Source organism: Pleurodeles waltl, chromosome 1_2 (assembly GCF_031143425.1).
Source record: "Pleurodeles waltl isolate 20211129_DDA chromosome 1_2, aPleWal1.hap1.20221129, whole genome shotgun sequence".
Classification (NCBI taxonomy): domain Eukaryota; kingdom Metazoa; phylum Chordata; class Amphibia; order Caudata; family Salamandridae; genus Pleurodeles; species Pleurodeles waltl.
Window position 1 is genome coordinate 788,254,958 of NC_090437.1, and position 20,956 is coordinate 788,275,913.

The 20,956-nt window shown below is 43.6% G+C and overlaps 1 protein-coding gene across 1 annotated transcript in view; it reads right to left on the minus strand.

The window, feature by feature from the left end:
- SPOCK3 (SPARC (osteonectin), cwcv and kazal like domains proteoglycan 3) overlaps positions 1-20,956 on the minus strand; it is a 1,200,438-nt gene that overhangs the window by 130,414 nt on the left and 1,049,068 nt on the right. Inside the window, exon 6 of the mRNA XM_069243980.1 lies at positions 7,058-7,177. Coding sequence (XP_069100081.1) covers positions 7,058-7,177 — 120 coding nt within the window. The remainder of the gene's footprint in view (positions 1-7,057; positions 7,178-20,956) is intronic.

A 20,956-nucleotide genomic window follows, 5' to 3' on the forward strand; every position in this document is an offset into this window, starting at 1 on the left:
AAAAAAAAACTCCTCGCCCCTGGGCCCCTCATTTGAAAGACGCAGAGGCACCTTCTGCCTTGACAAAGTAAAGAGGAACAACAAAAAGAAAGACAAACTCTACATAAGGGGAGGATGAGGTCCGGGAAAGAAAGGGCTCTTCAGCCTCAACTTAAGAAAAACAAGAAATCAAACAAACTTTCCTCTTCACCTACAACTCCAAAAGGGGAAGGGAAGTCAAAGACAAAACACCAATCCTTGATTTCCCCCATAGCCCCTTTTGTGTGTTAGGGAACAAAGACCAGGAAACGTTTTTAACAAAGCCGATTTTCTGAAAGATCCCTTGGATGTAATTTTCTCCCTACCCAACGGTGCTGTGACACTACCACACCCAATTTCCCCCATAAAAAGCAAATGTAGTCTGCTACATGAGCAGGATGATAAAAGCAGACTCAAGGAAAAAGAGTGGGCGGAGAAGACTACCTCGGGAGAAAAAACAAACTAAACGGAAGATAACATCAAAGAAAATGACTGGGGCTCATTACACGACTTGGAGTTACTGACCCCTCGGTCATCCTCACCTTCCCCGGAAACCTCCAATTTACCAATACTGGAAAACCAAACTGATTTTCCCCACTTAGGTACCAAAACCCCTTTGGAGGTAAATGTTACTATTAAAGGAGCAGCTGATTTTCTTCAAAGTGAATCTTCCCCAGAGCTAAAAGGCCATAGTAATACAAACGCAATTAATCATTACTTAGAATCTGAATATAACCTGGAAAAACATCAATGTCAAGATCGGGATCTGAGCTCTATTATGCTTAATTGTAATAAGTCTTCCAATTACGATATGGGGGTGCTCCCGCAAGAACACCAGACTGGAGCCTCAAAAATCAAAACGAACACTTCTCTTTTTGCAGCCAGATCCCCAAACCCATCTCTTATACTAAAAAGGAAAATAAGGGAAGATGAGGAGGACGACAACGAAAATACCCCCCATCACCAAACACCCAGGACCGACTGGATGAAATTGCAGTATGGGACGTCTTTTTCAAAACCTCACAGCTAACGCTGGATGCTTTATCCTACCAGTCTTCAAAAATGGATGTCCAGGTGGACATACTGAATGCTATGGCCATATCCATAGCAGACATCGATCAGAAACTGGCAAATCTAAATAATCTGATTAAGAGAGCTCAAACTTTTGCTGAAATGACAACAAATGACTGTACTTCTGAGCCCTTCCAGAAGACTTAAACTCGTTGATCACGAACCTCAAAGACAATCTAAACATGAGAACTGATGAACAAACTACAACCGAAGTGCCATCCCTGGATCAGAGGGAGATAAGGGAATGCAAAAACTTGGGAGACGGAGCATATGGGTGCCTGAGGAAACAAACATACAAAGCGGTGCAAGCCCAGGAGGAACTTAAATGTGATCAGGTTGGAGACCATAAGGTAAATGCAGACCCCTCTGTTCTCCCCGAACCAGTAGGGACTCTGTCTCAGCCAGTTAAGTCTCTTACAAAAAGACAAAAGAAACAACAAAGAAAACCAATAAACAAAAAAGCAGTTATTCTACCGGGTCCAACGGCAAAACATTTGCGCCCCACACTAAGCCTGGACATAGGAGATGATATGTCCAGGCCAAATGACTCCTCGACAACTACAAAGGGAATATTAAAACAAATAAACCTTTTCCAATATTTAATATCAGAGCGGGCCAAACCATACGTACGACCCAAAATTTTAAAGGAATAAATGAAAACGCACAAGCTTCTATTGAGGGGGACATAATAATTAATGATCAGCAAACTACACCAATATTATCAGAATTAGGCCAATCAGAACCGGCTTCTCAGGTCACAAACCTATACCAGCAGGAGAACAAAGACATAAAAAGCCCGACTCCTAAAATAAGCAGGAGGTCATTCGAATAAGAGGGCACAATTATCAGGGTCATCAACTCGAGACATGCCTATCCCCAAGGGTCTATGGATACCAGTAAACAAAAAAGAGAAATGTCAAAGCCATCTCGGGAGGATGATTACTCAAACAGATAAATAACAAAGCAAATGACCATAAAGTCAAAATGGCCTGACAGAGTAATAGAAGACCTAAGGTTCGCCCAACTTCGTGAAAAGGAGGGCGAAATAGGTAGCCCCGACTCCGGTATGTCAAACGACTGTTTACAACTAATACTGGAACCTCAATACCAGTCTAGTGGGCGATTCGACATCTTAAACAGGGGAAACATACTGAAGCTATTACAAGTCACTCCTACACTAAAAGATATAAAATCCACTGATATTGTCTCTATAGAGTTTGTCTCAACGGAAAAGACAAATAAAGGAGCCCCTAGCGAAGCAACCTTGGTTACCTGGAGGACACCATTTCTGGTAAAAAGAGTGGCCGATGAAAAATGTACCTTTCTAAAATGGGGAATTAAGCTCAGCACCCCCAAGCAAATTGGATATCCTGATCCGCTAGAGGAACACAAAAACTCATCAAATCAACAAATACTAAAAGAGTCGGGCAAACCCTTTTCAGTCCTTAGGTCGGCAATTGGAAAATCCGAGGGTTACCCTCCAGGGGGCACTCCTTTTAATACGTATCCTTCACTACTCTCTGAATTAGGCCAGATATCAGAACTAACTTATTTAGAAAAACGTCACTGACTAGTAAGTAGCAGGGTGCACAACATACTAACAAACCAATATAATACCCCCTTTCAGGTCTACTCATGGAATATAAATGGGGTCAGACCGAACACAAAACAAAAAGATCTATCAACCCTATTGAAGAATTTCCACATTATTCTCCTTCAGGAGACTTGGGCTACAAACCCTTTTGAAATCAATGGATGGGGTTTTTCTCCCCAGCAATAAAGGAGAAAAAGTACGGCCATTCAAAGGGGGGCATTGCTACTTTCAGTTCAGCAGGTCTAAAATTATTGTGTACTCGAATATATGCTGAAAACAAAGATTTCCTGGTTGTGAAGCTAGACGGGTAGGGATCATTCAAGCCCACTCCTCCTAATCAATGTTTACATCCACCCAGATGCCCAATCCAAAAAACACGTCATCGAAAATGATAGATATAATCGTAACTGCCCATCAAGACCTAGGCCCCCTGGAGCTTTTAATAACTGGGGATTTCAATCAAAAATTATTAAATCTCTTTGAAAGGGATACCCAAACTATTTAGCAAGATCACTTATGGGCTGTACCACAACAATCTCTGGGGGAAAAGGTGAGAGGAAAAGCCGGTACACCAGCATTCAATTTAGTAAAAGACTTTGAGGCTCTTGGGCTTAGAATCCTATCTGGGAGATACCCTCAGGATACACCGCCAGCATCTATCTGCTACGCTACACAAACCCACACAATAATTGACTAATCTGTGGTCTCACTATTCTTGCTTACTTTAATTACAAAGTTTTTCATCATAAAATCAGATATGAGTGATCATGGCCAGCAATGTCTGGAAATAGGATGTGATCCTCCTACTTATAACTCAGCATTAACCATGCCAGGAGATGTTACTATAACAAATTATAAAAGACTCTGATGGTCTGAAAAACTAAAGGAACCTACAGGGGTCCGTTCAAGGGCAATATTTGCACAATGCAACATGGTCACAACCAGGGACCCAATAGAAATGTGGTCATTTTTCCTAAACAATTTTGTGGTTAGTCTTCTTGTAGATCAACCACAAAAGAGATAAAAACAAGGCGCGTGGTGCAAATACAAACTTAAACATAAAGTATGCAGAGCCTATTATTAAATTAAGGAAAGAAATAAAGTATTAAAAATATGCAATAAGGACCCGACAAATGGCTGTATTAAGGCAGACATAAAACATTTAAATAATGCATATCGGAAACAATTATGGGAACATAAACACCAGAAGCATCAAGACCTTTGGGCAAAAGCCCTTTTTCTAAGTAAAAAACAAAATACTCAGGGGTTTTGGAAAATGGTCAATGATTTGAATAAGGCCTGAGCACTTTGTTTAGTTCAAATATCCCGGAACCCGTCTTGGTTGACTATTTAAAACAACACTTTGATGAATCCAAGTTAGTCGATAAAATCTTCGAAGTGGCCATAGAAAAATCAAGTCCATGGAAAATGATATTAAAATCCATTTCTGTCCAAAAGGAAATTAAAGAAATTACTTTTTCAGCGACAGAAGTTAGCAACTTAATAAAAAAAAGCAGAAACGGGGGTGCTTCTGGCCCCAACGGGATCCCGAATGATCTGTTTAAATTAGATTCGACCTATTGGGGTGAAAATCTTGCCCTACTTTCAATCATTGTCAATTGTCAAGAAGTATTCCTAAATCCTGGAAAGGAGCGATAATTCACCCAATATTTAAAGAAGGTATCAAAACAAAACCCAAGAGTTACCGACTAATAACTCTAATAGACGTAGAAGCCAAATACTATGCTGGTCTTTTACTGGAACACCTCCGTAGCTGGGCAACGGAAAATAGTATTAATATTATCCCTCATAATCAGACAAGTTTCGTAAAGGGCCTAGGCACGGCCGCAAATATATTAACCTTATCAATAGTCATTGACAAATGCAAACAAAAAAATAGCCCTTGTATCTGTGTTTTGTGGACTTTAAATCAGCTTTTGATCTGGTCCAGCGACAGCCCTTGTATCTGTGTTTTGTGGACTTTAAATCAGCTTTTGATCTGGTCCAGCGACCTCTCCTATGGGAGAAACTACCTTCCTGAGGAATACCGGAGATTTTATTAAAAGCCATACAGCAGCTACATACAGACACATGGGTAAGAGTCAAGGTAGAGGATGGCTCCTTCCGCTCAAGGACAATTATGACAAAGCAGGGACTGAAACAGGGCTGTGTGTTGGCACCATACCTTTTCAATCTCTTCTTATCTGACTTATCTGTGGAATTAAACAGGGTTAACAGGCACTCTCCAAAGCTCTGCGAAATGACTATTTCAAATCTGTTATATGCCGATGATGTAGTTCTCCTGAGTCAAACTAAAGTAGGACTACAGCGACTCATTGTTAAGATATTTGAATACACAGTGCAGAGTGGAAAAAAAAATCCTTAAAAATTACATGGAATTCACAAAGGGGCCCTTCGGAACAAATAAATCAGTATAGATACCTTGGTGTATTTTTTGATGAACGTGGTTCCTTTTTTTCCCAGAAACAGGAGTTATATAGACAAGGGCATGTGCTATTATTCGCTTTCCAAACTCTAAAAAAATTCGTCACCAGCACTAGTTATCGGCCCCTGCTTAAAGTCATTGCAGCCAAACTAATTCCAACTTTAGGATACGGAAGCGAAGCGCTGTGTGGACAAGACGCTACTATCGGAAATAAAATCATTGGAAAAGTCTTTAGGTCCCTATTTCAGCTACCGGGACACACCTCATTAGCACAAATTAGGCTGGAGTTTGGCTACGTAAACCAAAGCATAGACAGAAAAGCCAGCTACATCAAAGCCTGAAACAGTTACAGCTGGCAAAGGAAAATCCACTCTGTCATGCCCTTTGGAAAGAGATTAGCTCAAACACCGCAGCCACTGGGCACCGGTACCTAGACCAGGCATTAATCGACCTAGGGGCAGTGGAGTTATGGGATTCAAATATCTCTTACATTTATTTTAAAAAATATTTAAATCGGATTGTAAAAAAAAAGATCACTTATTATGGACAAGGTTTTATTGGGTACTAGATCGCACTCTTGGATGATCATTAATGATTACAAACTTTTAAAGCTTCAGCGGTACCTGGAGGCAGTGTGGACCAAGACAGATAAAGACCTTTTTATCAAATATAGATTTGGGATTTTTCCGGGCAATGCCCACCTAGTCCCATGGGAACGCTCTCCAAAAATCCCACAGTGTAGGCTATGCAGTAAGGGACATGAAGATATAATTCATTTAGTTTGTATTTGTAAGGTTTTAAGAACTGAACACAAACTTTTATTGAAGTCATTATTTATTCAGAGGGGTATTCGGTCTTGCCGGCAAGCAGTAATTGCCTGCCTCAAATCCCTGGACATTGTTTTAAATGCCAAAGTTTCTACGCTTGGTATCACGAAAACTTCAAACGTTAGAGCACAACTAATATATAAAATCTCTGCACAGGTTTGCGGAAACCCATTTTAGATAATAATAAGTTCTGGCATGCTTTTTATCATATATATTGTAGAATGTAAAATTGATATTTTGTATCGTATATTTATTTTTATAGAATGATGTGATGTATCGATGTATTGATTTTTATTAATTACGCATCAAGAATAAACTTGAACTTGAACAATTTCATCTAAAAAAATAAGATGAAAAGATGGGATCTTTCCTTATGAAAGCTTAATGGAAATGTAATCTCTGTCCTACGATTCACAGGCATTCTGTAAACCTAGAAAACTAATGGCCAGATGTATTATTCCCATTTAGAAACCAGGGTTGTGCAATTTGCACTATCTAGTTTGCTAATCAGAAGGCAATTTGTGATACAACCAGTAGGCCGCATTGCAAACTGTCCATTAATACGGGGGTCACAAAATGGCCTAACTGATGGATATTAATAAGGTAGATCATAGTGTCCGTTCCCATACTATTGAGTACAAATGGACGAATTCAGATTAGCAATGAACAGTAGATTCCAGCACAGCATTTGCTTTCCCAAAGAGGATTTTTTTTTTTTTAAAGTGACCAGTGTCTATTCAAGACATATAAAAGGGCGCTTTTGTACATTTTGATTAGGCCTTTTACAACGGCAAATCTCTGATTTGATGCAGTGTTTGTGACTGCTAAAGGACCAGCACGCGCGGCCCTAACTTTCTATAAATTGCACACCAGAGAAACAAGCATCAGTGGGGAAAAATGGATTTAGAAATGTGAGACAATGTCGGCGGAAGAACAGCAGAGAGAAATGAGAAGCCTTGTGGAGTTACTTTTAATTAAAAAAACAATGTTCAAAGAAAATGTATGCCATAAACAATCATTATTAATTGTAAGGGAACAGGCTTCCTTCTCAACTCTTTAACAAAACATTTATCAGACTGCAATAATTTAAAAGGTCCTTACGGCTTCTTTCAGGTCGCTGTAAGCCTTTGGTCTTCTTGTTCTGACTTCCGTTTTCATGAAGGGCCTTAAACCATTCTCTCAGTCTGTTGGCTATTTCTCTAAACTGAAGGTCGCTACATGCTGAAACAATAAATAAACACACCGAACATCAATGTCATCTCTTGAAAGTGTAAACAATAAAAACATTTCAGTCCTTACCACAGTGGTGCTGATTGATGATATTAGATTGCCTTCCGGTGGAGGTGTTCAAATGTAAATGAAACGGTTTATTTAAAGACATTAAAATTCAGTTGAAAAAGTTCATACTGTCACGATTTATAGGGCTATATTTATTTCCGTCATCGTTCATATAGATGCTCAGATACCACTAATGCAAGTGATTTGATACATCGACCAGGTTAGCAGCATTTTACGAGAACATTGATGATGCTGATATGCAACAGGAGCATAATGTAATTTGTCAACAACATATTCTATTGACAGTCTTGTTGACCAATGACTTAAGTTCCTTTTAAAAATGTAAACTTCAAGCACTTGATGGACGATTTTATCTACTAACTACAGTAAGACTCAAGGAAGGTAAAGACCCAGTGACATATTTATCAAAGAGTTGTGCCACTCTTGCATTGCACACTGGGGTCCAAGAGTGATGCAACTCTCAAGTTCGATTTATCAAACCAGGCAAGGCCACCTTGATAAATCTAGAGTAGTGCAACACAGCACAAATTACTGCACTGTGTAACTCTGCCCTGGGAAGGCATTCCAAGGGTGGACCATGGGTTTTCCCCCGCATTCCTGCCTTAGTTTTGGCACATGCCCAGTGTTAGAAATGGGGTCTTTGGTTGACAGTCAGGTTACCCCTTGTTCAAGCAAGGACCCTCACTCTAGTCAGGGTAAAAGAGAATCACCCTGAGCTAACCCCTGCTTACCCCCTTGGTAGCTTGGCAGAGCAGTAGGCTTAACTTGAGAGTGCTAGGTGTAAAGTATTTGTACCAACACACACAGTAACATAATGATGAAAACACTACAAAATGACACAACACAGGTTTAGAAAACTAGGAAACATTTATCTAAACAAAACTGGACCAAAGCAACAAAAATCCACAATCCACAAGTCAAGTTATCAATTAAAAATCAAAAAGAGTCTTTAAGTAGTTTCAAACAAACACTAACGCTATCAGCTTGAAAAAGTACCTTGGGCATGTCAAAAATAACCCTGCACGGGCGAATGTGCGTCAAAAAGGGCTTGCAATGCGTTGATTCCACTCACGAATGGGACCTTGCGTTGTTTCTCATTTTGCCAGGTCAGGGTGCGTCGTTTCTTCTCTCTGCAGGAGAGCAATGGGTTGATCCGGTCAGCACTCTGGGGTCTGGGCAGGCCTTGCTTTGTTTTTCCACACCCAGCAATACTTGAGTCGTAAATCCCGCCGCACGATGATCTGAAAACCCTGCAGCTCGGGTTGTGATCTCCCAGCCTCCGTCAGCGATGCTGCGCATCGTTTCTCCTGCTCCGTGCGTCGATTCTTCGGTCGCGTTTCCTGCGAGCAGCGTTTCTCAGCTGCGGAGCCGACGGCGCGTCGTTTCTTCAGCCGCAAATCGGAGTCATGTTGATCGTTTCCCCGCATGGTGCTCTGTGCGTGGGTTTCCTTGTCTTTTGGCTGGCTGCTTCTCATTTCATGGTCCCAGGAACTGGATGGGCTCACAAGACAGAGTAGGAGTCTCTCCAGAGACTCCAGGTGCTGGCAGTGAGAAGTCTTTGCTGTCCCTGAGACTTCAAACCACAGGAGGCAAGCTCTAAATCAAGCCCTTGCAGATTTCTTCTCAAGATGGAAGGCACACAAAGTCCAGTCTTTGCCCTCTTACTCTGGCAGAAGCAGCAACTGTAGGATAGCTCCACAAAGCACAATCACAGGCAGGGCAGCTCTTCTTCCTCAGCTATTCAGCTCTTCTCCAGGCAGAGGTTCCTCTTGTTTCCAGAAGGGTTTCAAAGTCTGTGGTTTTGGGTGCTCTTCTTATACCCAATTTCTCCTTTGAAGTATGCCTACTTCAAAGTAATGTCTATTTTGAATGTGAAATCCTGCCTTGCCCAGGCCAGGCCCCAGACACTCACCAGGGGGTAAAAGACTGCATTGTGTGAGGACAGGCACAGCCCTTTTAGGTGTAAGTGACCACTCCTCTCCTCCCTACTAGCATAGACATTGTGTCTCTGTCTAGTGCGAGGTGCAACCAGCCCAACTTTCAAACTGACCCAGACAGGGAATCCACAAACAGGCAGAGTTGCAGAAATGGTACAAGCAAGAAAATGCTCACTTTCTAAAAGTGGCATTTTCAAACACACAATCTTAAATCAACTTTACTAAAAGATGTATTTTTAAATTGTGAGCTCAGAGACTCCAAACTCCACATGTCCATCCACTCCCAAAGGGAATCTACACTTTAATCAGATTTAAAGGTAGCCCTCATGTTAACCTATGAGAGGGACAGGCCTTGCAAAAGTGAAAAACAAATTTAGCAATATTTCACTGTCAGGACATATAAAACACATTACTATATGTCCTACCTTAACCATACACTGCACGCTGCCCTTGGGGCTACCTAGGGCCTACCTTAGGGGTGTCTTACATGTAAGAAAAGGGAAGGTTTAGGCCTGGCAAGTGGGTACAATTGCCAAGTCAAATTTACAGATAAACTGCACACACAGACCCTGCAGTGGCAGGTCTGAGACATGATTACAGAGCTACTTATGTGGGTGGCACAACCAGTGCTGCAGGCCCACTAGTAGCATTTGATTTACAGGCCCTGGCACCTCCAGGGCATTTTACTAGGGACTTACTAGTAAATCAAATATGCCAATCATGTATAAGCCAATTACATACACATTTTGTGAAGGAGCACTTGCACTTTAGCACTGGTTAGCAGTGGTAAAGTGCCCAGAGTAACAAAAACAGCAAAATCAACAACCTGGGGAACAGAGGCAAAAAGTTAAGGGAGACCAAGCCAAGGATGAAAAGTCTAACACGTGTCCCCCCCAGCTGAAAGTGGGGTGCAACTACCCAACCTCATGGGAGTTCTCATCACTAAGGCGGAAGAATCTGGACAGACCATCAGCATTGGCCTGTTCTGTACCAGGACGGTGTTCCACCATAAAGTTCATCCCCTGCAGGGAAATGGACCACCTCAACAGTTTTGGATTCTCACCTCTCATCTGCATTAACCATCTGAGGGGCCTGTGGTCGGTCTGAACTCAGAAGTGAGTCCCAAACAAGTAGGGTCTTAGCTTCTTCAGTGCCCAGACCACAGCAAACGCTTTACGTTCTATGGCACTCCACCTACGTTCCCTGGGTAGTAACCTCCTGCTAATGAAGGCTACGGGTTGATCTAGGCCCTCGTCATTAAGCTGTGAGAGTACTGCTCAAATAACATGCTCTGAGGCTTCTGTTTGCACAGCAAACTCCTTGGATTAGTCAGGTGCCTTCAGCGCAGGTGCTGTGCACATGGCAGCCTTCAGGGTATCAAAAGTGTTCTGGCAAGCCTCTGTCCGATCACTTTCCTGGGTTGCTTCTTAGAAGCCAACTCGGTTAAGGGAGTAACAATGGTACCATATCCCTTAACAAACCTCCTGTAATATCCTGTGAGACCTAAAAAGGCTCTCACTTCAGGCTGGGTCTTGGGGGGCTCCCAAGCCGGAATTGTGTCAATCTTAGGCTGTAGGGGTACCACCTGGCCACTCCCTACTTGGTGTCCTAAGTACACCACAGAACCTTGCCCTATTTGGCACTTGCTTACCTTAATAGTGAGGCCTGCCTTCTGGAGGGCCTCTAACACTCTCCAGAGGTGTTGCAGGTGTTACTCCCATGTGGAACTAAACACAGCAATGTCATCCAGGTAGGCGGCACTGAACTCATCCAGCCCAGCCAACACTTGGTTGACCAACCTCTGAAAGGTGTCAGGGGCATTCTTCGTCTCAAATGCCATCACTTTAAATTGAAAGTGTCCATCTGGCGTAAAGAATGCTGACCTCTCCTTGGCCCCCTCAGTTAAGGAAATCTGCCAGTACCCAGATGTTAAATCAAACGTACTGAGGTACTTGGCAGCTCCCAACCGGTCAATGAGCTCGGGGATGGGGTGTGCGTCAGTCTTGCTGACCGCATTGAGTCCCCGGTGGTTCACATAGAACCTGAGTTTTGGAGTGGTATCAGGTGCAGCAGCCTTTTGAACCAATACCACTGGGCTGCCCCAAGGACTGCTGGAGTGCTCAATAACCCCTAGGGCAATCATTTTGGATACCTCATCCTTAATGCATGCCCTGACCCTGTCAGTCACCCTGTAAACCTTCTGTTTAATAGGTGTACTGTCCCCAGTGTCCACATCATGTGTGCACAAGTGTGTGACTCCTGGGACCAGGGAAAACAGTATGGAAAACTGTCCCAACATGTGGCGACATTCACCTTGCTGCTCCTCAGTCAGGGAGGGGGAGAGGATCACTCCCTCCACTGACCCATCTTTTTCTCCTGCAGACAGGAGGTCAGGAAGAGGCTCACTCAGCCTCTTCTACCCCATCATCTGTTGCAAGGAGCATTGACAGCTCAGTCCGCTCAAAGTGTGGCTTGAGGCGGTTGACATGCAAAACCCTTAAAGGGTTCCTTGGAGACTGCAAGTCCACCAGGTAGTTGACTTCGCTTTTGCGCTCCACCACTTCAAGTGGCCCACTCCACATATCCTGGAGCGTCCTAGGCTCCACTGGTCCCATCACCCACACTTTGTGTCCAGGTTGAAACTCGACCAGAGTGGCATTCTGGTCATACCAGCATTTCATGTCCTCCTGGCTGGCTTCCAGGTTCTCCTGAGCGAGACTACTGAAGCGCGCAATCTGGTTTCTCAAAGCCAGCATGTAACTAAATACATCCCGGGGGGGTTTACTAGGAGCTTTCTCCAAAGCTTCCTCAACCAGACTCAGAGGTCCCCTCACAGGGAGGCCATAGATTAGCCTGTTGCCCATGGCTGTCTGGGGATCCAGAGGCCCCACAATGTCAATGCCTACCCTCTCAAAGGGAGTACTGACAACAGGCAAAGGCTGGAGGGGAGCCTTACATTTCCTCCCACTCTTGCCACTTGCCTGACAAGTCTGACAAGACCTGCAATGTGCATCTGAGTGCCTGCGCATTAGGGGCCAGTAAAAGTGGGTGACAAGCCTCTCAAAGGTCTTGTCCTGCCCCAAATGTCCAGCTAAAGGCACATCATGAGCAAACCCCAGTAGGAAGGCCCTGAAGCACTGGGGTACCACCAGCACACAGGCTGACCCAGGCTCAGAAACCTTAGGCTCACTGTATAGATCATCCTCCCAATAGATCAGGTGTGATCCTGGCTCCTTGCCAGCCACCTGGTCTGCAGCCTGCTGCTGCAAACCCTCCAAAATAGGGCATGACTTCTGTGCTGCACAGACTGCTTCCCTGGTGGCCCCCCCCTTTCCTCTTGCCACTGCAACAGCTCAGGGACCCCCCCCAGTTCAGCCACCTGTTCCCCTGTAGGCTCCGGGGCGTCACCCTCAGGCTCCGTCTTCTCCCGGACCGTGGGAACTGCTGGGGCCGGTTTCCCGCAACCCCTGCCCTTCCTCTTTTTGGTAGTCCCCTGGGCCACTGTTTCAGGCTCCAGGGGCTGCCATTGACCGGGTAGATACGCATACCCACCCAGGCAGACCCAACATCTCCAAGTGAGACCTGTGTTCCACCTTCTTCCAAGGGGAATCCTCCAGGTCATTGCCTAGCAAACAATCAACAGGCATGGTTGGACTCACAGCTACCTTCATGGAACCTGAGACCCTTCCCCCATTCAAAGGGAACCTGCGCCACTCTGCACAGGCGCTCTGAATTGTTCACTGCAACTACTTGGTGAAGTACCCGGGGATCAATCTGCTCTTCAGACACCAGCTGACTCCTCACTGTAGTCAAGCTGGATCCTGTGTCTTTCAGAGCCTCCACCCTCTGTTCATTAATGGTCACCCACTGCCTGTACTTCTTAGTGTTTTCAGGCACTAGGGTTCTCTGGACCATCTCACTGTCCCCTAGTGAGACAAGGGTCATCTCAGCTGGACTATGCTGCATGAATATTTGATAACTATGCCCCATATTTGTGTTTTTGACAGGCTTGCCTTTAATATTATGTAGTGTTTTATTACCCTATGAATATCTCTTCGGAGTTTAACATTTACACATTGGCACATGAATGATTTTGAATAATAAGTTTGCAAATTTGCTTTCGATTATTTCTTTTTTTTCGCCTTTCAGACTTTATGTGTATGACAAATGTATACATTTTATTTTCCTAATTACTCTCTACAAACGGGTGATATGTTATAAAATGCACCTGTTGCTAGAAAGTGAAGACGTAACTACCATCCACCCTAAACTGTTTCCTTTAAGCTAGCACATATTGCAAACTGCTATGATGCATACTATGGATGGAAGCCCTTTCCATTTGGCGAACCTCTGTTCGAATAAGCTTCTCCCCTTAGCACAATTCTTTTGAGTGTTATAAACGTTAAACGTTAAATGCATGTGCACCGCAATATTTTCGCTGTAAAGGACAGCCTTTTTTGTAGTGCATGTTAAGCTAGTAGAAGAGTGCATTCGAAAACTTCCATCCTTCCGCTTGTGGCCCAAATGCAAAAAATTATAAATGTGTGCAGATTTTCTCTCTGCAATTGCAGCCTTTGGGATATAATTATTGCAAAAGTCGCGATTTTGTATTCAATTTTTGGTAAAACATACACATGTTCAACTTTGTGAAACTTACAGAGAAGATCACAGAGGATGCCAGAAAATTCTTTGCAGCTTTGCACTTCCCTACTTAATTACAGAACCGAGCTTTTATCAATGCAAATCTTTGCCAGCATTAATGGAATAAGTGACTTTTATTATATCAGATCAAATACGCAAGAACATGGCCCTTGATAATTAGCTGCAATATTTGTCTCTATTTCCAACGGAAATCAGCCAGCCCATGATTCATCCTGGCTGTGCGCAAAAATTACCTAAACTTTGTCACGCTTCCGTGAGTCCTCCCTTTAGCAATCACTGACAAAAACTTGATCCTTTCGTAGGAATTATTCATCCTGTAAAGCCCGGTTCAAAAGCATAAGAGATGTACAATCCTCAATTAACTCAAATGTAATTGACCTTAAGAATAATAGTTAATTAACATTCCCACCAAGCAGATGCCATATTATACTTAATTTAATGAAATCACAGTACTGTGGGACAACCTTTCATGTTATCTTCACCATAGTGGACACAATTATAGCTTTTGTAGCACAACTGTGAAGTTGTTTATTATATAGGGCCTATTGTGAGCCTAGGCTTGACTCTGAACGTTTGTAGCCTTATCAGTTGATTTTCCAGCTGCAGTGCTTAATTTGAGCTGGTGGTTGCCAGTGGGGCCCACCAGCACTTATTTCTGGGCACCACCACTTATTTTTTCTCATTGGACATTGACCCAGAGTGTGCGAATAAAAAATACGACAGGGAGAAAGAACAGGAAAACAAAGACACAAAATAGAGTGACAAAGAGAGAAAGCAGGGATGAAAACAAACAAGTTTAAGGCTCAGTGAGTGTCCGATGAGGGAATAAACTTGCATGAGTGGGAACCAAGGCTTCAAAGTCTTGGTATTATGCACCACATCTCTCTTCAGCACAGGCAGCATCTTCCGAGCAAACATTTTGGCCCCTGCACTTGTTATTTTACAAACTAAGCACTGCCTAGTTGTTCAATGTATAATGAACTGAAATGGCATAGTATAGAGATAATCTTTGCACGTACAGCTGAAACGTTTTGCTCTAGGACTGTATAGGGAGACTCATTACTGGTCCTAATTATAGCTGGGTACAATTTTAGGCACAACATTACTCCTTCAGGTTTCTTAGTTTCATTTTTACAATGAAGTGAAAATGTCTTCGTTAGTCATTCTGTACTACTGATAAACCTATTACTTTATATGATGAAAATGTGTTTTGGAGATAATAGACTATTTCTATATGTTCCCAGCGTACTCCAGGAGCAATTCTCGACATTTATATATTATTGTCACATAAAGCACTAGGATTGTAACAACAGTTTATTTGTTGTGGACTGCTCCTTAGTTTTTACAACTGTGTTGCTCCTATTCCAAATACTTATCCTTATACCCCCTATTTATCATTACATGAGTCTATTCATACGCTTGGAAGATCTAGACAAGAGAAAATTGTAGCTGTCTAACCAGTCTCATATAACCAAAAAGTTGGGAAGTAACATTGCATACATAGAGGGGATTTGGGTCAACCCTCTTCATCAAGAGACTTAGGTCTTTTGGCAGGAAAACCTGGGTGTGAGGTATTTAACTCCTCTCAGCTTAGGAACGGCAGCTGGAGAGGGTTTAGGGGCTTTTTTTTTTTGCTTTAAGGGGACCCGTGTGCGGCATGCCCATTCATAGTAAAGAGGAGAGGGAGACCTGTAGAAGAAAAGTCTTTATTCCCTGAGCCAATGGCAGTCAGCTTGAAAGTAGCCTTGCTGAAGTGGGAGATGGACTTTCAACCAGTTTGGTGTGGTTGAGTAGGATGGGACTGCTGATTCCCCTTAACACACCCCTGACAAGGACACTATCTACCTCTATTGGCAAGTAGGTGCTGACAATGGATTTTTCTTAGAATAGTGCACTGTAGGATCATCTTCAATAAGGCATACAGGATGCACTGCAAACATAGTAAGGGTTTTGGCCGCGGCGTGCCCTTGATATTAGAGATGAGCACCCTCCCCCCCTTCTCACTTACCTGGTGCAGCCTGTTCCTTTCTTATTTTCTTCTTTTTTTTTCTTCTTTCTCCTTTTTTCTCTTTTCCTTATTTTTACACTTAGCAGTCATATTCTTCTTTCTCCCAGCATGCCTTTCTTTTTCCCTGCATGCCTTAGAACCCTTTTCCAAAATTGCGCCTTTTCTCTATATTCTCCTATGATTCTTTCGCAATCCAATATGGTGTCTTTCTTCTTCTGTTGGTCATTTCCTGTTTTAGGGTTCCTTTGGTGGTGATCTTCGCTCCTGTTGTTTTTTCTCCAGTTTTTTCCCATGCTTGTTCCAGTTTCTTCCAGTATTGTTTTCTTGTTGGAAGACTTATTTTTTTGCTTCTTTTTTGTTCCAGGGAGTTCCTGCTAGGGAGGTTTTTCCCTTTGGGGTTTTTTCCTCTGAGACTCCTGGAGGGCATGGACTGCCTTTTGGCGTTCCTTCATCAGCAGCACCGTGGCTACAAGAAAGGCCCGCCCCTACCTTGGTCAAGGCAGAACCTACAAGGGTCAAGACCACTCTGCAATTCCAGTGGGCCAGAGACATAAACGACGAGTAGCCCGTGACTATGTCCTGGTGTCATCCCATCCACTGGCTAGTGAAGTCTACAAAGGTGGCATCTCATGCCCAGTTCCTCAGAACTGACCCTGACCTGTGAAACGAGAGAAGAAGAATGTACCTGCTATCTGTGACTTATGTGGAGACTTGTGGGGATGATCTACTCCCACTTGTATCAGTGACTAAGAAGTAGACTACAAAGGTGAGGTAGCTGAACACATGTGTAATTATAGGGAGACAATAAACTGCAAGAGGGCATTTTCCTGGAGTGACCAGCAGACCCGTATCTACAGGACCTGTACCCAATCTAGCTAGTGGCCTTTGCTGGAAGGATTCTTGACACCAAAGATTGTCCGTGAGGTCTTGGAAATCTTAGAAGAAACCAAGAAGAACTGTTCCAGAAAGAATGAAACATTGGGACTGATACATTTTACGGACTTCCAAAACCTCTGAAGCATTAGAAAGGCTCAGTGGAAAACTGGTTCAACTTTGCGAGGACTTTATTTGATAAAGCTTCATTGGATATAGCTTACAGAATTGCCATGTAAGAGGATTTTTTGAGATACAAAAAAGAAGAGAATAAATGCAATGGTAAAAACTTGATGAGTACAAAACTAGAATTTTCTTCCCAGAACCAATGGATTCACTTGGAACCTTATCCAACAGCTATCTGACTTTTAGAGTGCTATTCCCGATAACAGACTGCATTATTGTCCACTGGAGAATTCTGACTCTCATTTCAGAGACTATGTCAAAAGAACACTTGATCCATCGTGGTTGGTCTGAAAGCACACATAGGTCCTGGTCAACAGTGAATAATGACTTCTGATTAGTGCTTAATTTTCGTTTGCCCCGTTTTGCTGTAAAACTCAAAAAAATCATATTTACTGTTCTATTTATTGGATGTTGTCATTTTGGTGTTATTGTACTTTGTGGAATTTTGTCTCTATTTTTAGAAATTGATTTTGATATTTTTATTTTGTTATTTTGATATTTTAATTGCTTTGTTATTGCTAAATTTAGGTCAAGGTAAGCTTGTCTTCGCTGTGCATATATACCAGGGGAAGAGCCCAGGTTTATTTACTGAAATTCTGTGTAGAACCATAACTTTTCACTTATTATTTTTGATTCATATCCCCTTGCACTAATTACCCATTTTGTTAAGATCGATGGTGAAAGTAAAGAACTTTGAGATACCACGTTATTTAATACCCAATGCAAGTATATTCTACATATTGAGCATATTACACACTGAGGCAGTGTCTTACACACACAGGTGCACAAACACAAGCACACATAAGGTAGGAAAATGAGTCTAAATGCTCATTTTACATTAGTAATTTATTTATATTTATATCTAAATTTATACACCATACAACATGCATTCTCAAATTACATTGGTATGCACGTTAAAAATGAAAAATAAATAAATAGAGTAAATATAGTAAACAGAGATAGATAAGCATAACTTATATACTACACACTTTACACATCTAAGTCTAAATAAACAAAAAGCAATGTTTTCCTGAAGGTACCAAATCAATCATAATCATTTTACCAATATTATTGCATTTTTTATTTTTTGCTTTTTTGTACTGTTAATTAATCGACAATGAAGTATTATATTTCATGATGCTTACTTGAGCTATCAAATTTTTAACCCTTCAGCCCATTACTATTTTGCTGTGTGACAAAATTTGTTTACAGTTTTACACACTTGTCAACCCTACACAGACAGTTGTGTACCTAAAAACAAGCCTAACAATGACCCTGATCATGTGTCCTTTTTTATACTCTTACAGATTGAATAAAAAAGCTCAGTGCACATGTTATGTGCAGTAGCTTATAAATGAAAAAAATATCAGCAGAAATAAATGCATTAAGGTGTAATCCCTCGGGGCAGAGGACTACTCTGCATCATCCCAGTAGACGAGAAAGGAAATCCTTCTTGTGAGGGCACCAGAGGGATTTCCTTTTAATATTTTCAACCTTGGCTGCCGGAGAAGAGCTTTCCCAGTAAATGAGCTTGAAAATGTCACTTCCCTGTAATAACGATTGGCGTGCCATGTTCACCGACATCATTTCATGGAAAGTGAAAGTAAATTGACACAATCAACTCTAAGCCACCAAGCACTGACTTAAATGGGAATGGTACCGTTCGAAAAGGGAGGGTCCCTTCTTTCCAAAGCTACTTTTTCCTAGCGGATTTCTGCTTGAGGACCATCCCAAGTGGGTGATATCCAGGCAGGAATCCACCACTACACACCAGGGAGGGGGAAGCAACCCGTTGGGCAAGGGCTTTTGCTCTCCCAGAGTATATATATATTTTTAAAATAATTCAGTCTGTCTGCCCCCCAGAGGGCTGAAAGGCCACTAAGCACTAGGGACTATTTTTGTGTTAGTGTAGTATTGGGAGCTGCTCAGAATGGGCATGGCAATGCCCCCACCTCCCACAAAAATGGGCACAGTCTTTTTGTGCCTCTGAAACAGATGGGGGTTTTTACCCCAATGTTCCTCCTGGGACAGCAGAAAGCCCATTAAACACCAATGAGGAATTTGTTTTTTGTAAGAGCCGTAGGGGCTGCCCACATTGGCTATGTCTCAAACTAAAATGAATGGGAACTGAAGCCCATGATCTACCCACTAGTGGGTCAGAAAGCCCACTAGATACCAGTGATTATTTTTTCAGTTAAGCGTTACGTGTAGGGTTGGGTGCTGCCCAGACAGGCATGGCATTGCCCTCCCCCCAATAAATGTGGACAATCTTTCTGCTCCCCCCGGGGGGAAGGTGGGGGTTATTACCTCTGATATACCCCACTGGAGGGGGGGGCAGAAAGCCTACAAAACACCATGGAATTATTGCTTTCAAATAAAAGAGGGGTGGGGGCTACCCACTATTGGCATTGTCATGCCCTCACCCAAAATAAATGAAGACTGAAGTTTTTCTGCCACCACAGGGAGCGGTGAGGCAATAGCCCATGATCTGCCCACTGGTGGCAGAAAGCCCACTAGGCACTATTGATTCTTTTTTTTTTAGAAAAGTCTAGGGTTGGGAGCTGCCCAGAATAAGCATGGCAATCACCCACCCCCCAAAAAATGGGCACAGTTTTTCTGCCCCCCTAGGGGTCAGCTGGGTCTATTTAGCCCCCCTCCCCTTCTGCCCAGGCAGAAAGCGTACTAGACACACAGGAATTATTTCCTTCTAATTAAAGATGGGTGGGGGATACTCACCATGGGTATTGTCCAGTCCTCACCCCAAATAAATTGGGACTGAAGTTGTTCAGCCACTCCCCGGGGGCGGATGAGGCAATAGCCCCAATCTGGCCCCAGGGGGGCAGAAAGCCTACCAAGCACCAGGGATTCTTTTTTTAGTAAAGTCTAGGAGTGGGGGCTTCCCAGAATGCGCATGACATTGCCCCCCCAAACAATGAGCACAACCCCAGAAAGCCCAAGAGACACCAGGGAATATTAGTTTTTTTTTACAAAAGAGGGGTGGGGGCTGCCCACCATGGGAATGGCCATGCCCTACCCCAAATAAATGGGGATAAACTCTTTCTGCCCCCCCCTAGGGGCAGGTAGGATAATTACGTTATCTGCCCTCCACCCCCAGTGGGCAGAAAGTCTAGTAGACACCAGGGAGTATTTATTTTTAACGAAAGTAGGGTCGGGATTGCCCACCATAGCCAAGACCATGCCCCTGTCCCAAATAAATGTGGAAAAAGTACTTCTGCCCCCCCAAGGGGCAGATGGGGGTAATTACCCTGATTTGTCCCCTGGGGGACAAAAAGTCTACTAGAGGCCAGGGATTTTTTTTTTTAAACAAGGGTTGGGGCTGCCCACCATGGACAATGCCATGACCCCACCCCAAATAAATGGGAACAAAGGGGGTCATTACTCCCGCGGACCCCATTACGACATCCCCGCCGGCCCAGCGGGGATGAGGCTGCAACATAGGAGCCGGCTCCTAATGGAGCCGGCGGTGTTGCGGCCGTGCGATGGTGCAGACAGTGAAAAGCTAGCCGGGGCCCTGTTAGGGGGCCCCTGCACTGCCCATGCCATTGGCATGGGCAGTGCAGGGGCCCCCAGGGGCCCCAGGACACCCCTTCCCACCAGCCTCTTCCTGGCGGTGCAAACCGCCAGGAACAGACTGGCAGTAGGGGTGTCATAATCCCCAGGGCAGCGCTGCTTGCAGCGCTGCCCTGGCAGATTATCACCGCCGGGGCTAAAACAGCGGGAAAACGCCGGCCCCGGCGGTGCGACCGCGGCGCTACCGCCGCGGTCGTAATAAGGGTTTCCGTACCGCCAGCCTGTTGGCGGTACGGACGCTACATTACCCCTGGCGGTCTCCGACCGCCAGGGTCGTAATGACCCCCAAAGTCTCTCTGTCACCCTGGGCTGCAGATTTTGATAACTACCCCAATCTACCCTCCGGTGGGAAGAAAGCCCACTAGATGAATGGGACTATTTTTTTTTTAAAAAGAGAGGTGAGGCTGCCCACTATTGACATGGCCATGCCCCACCCCAAATAAA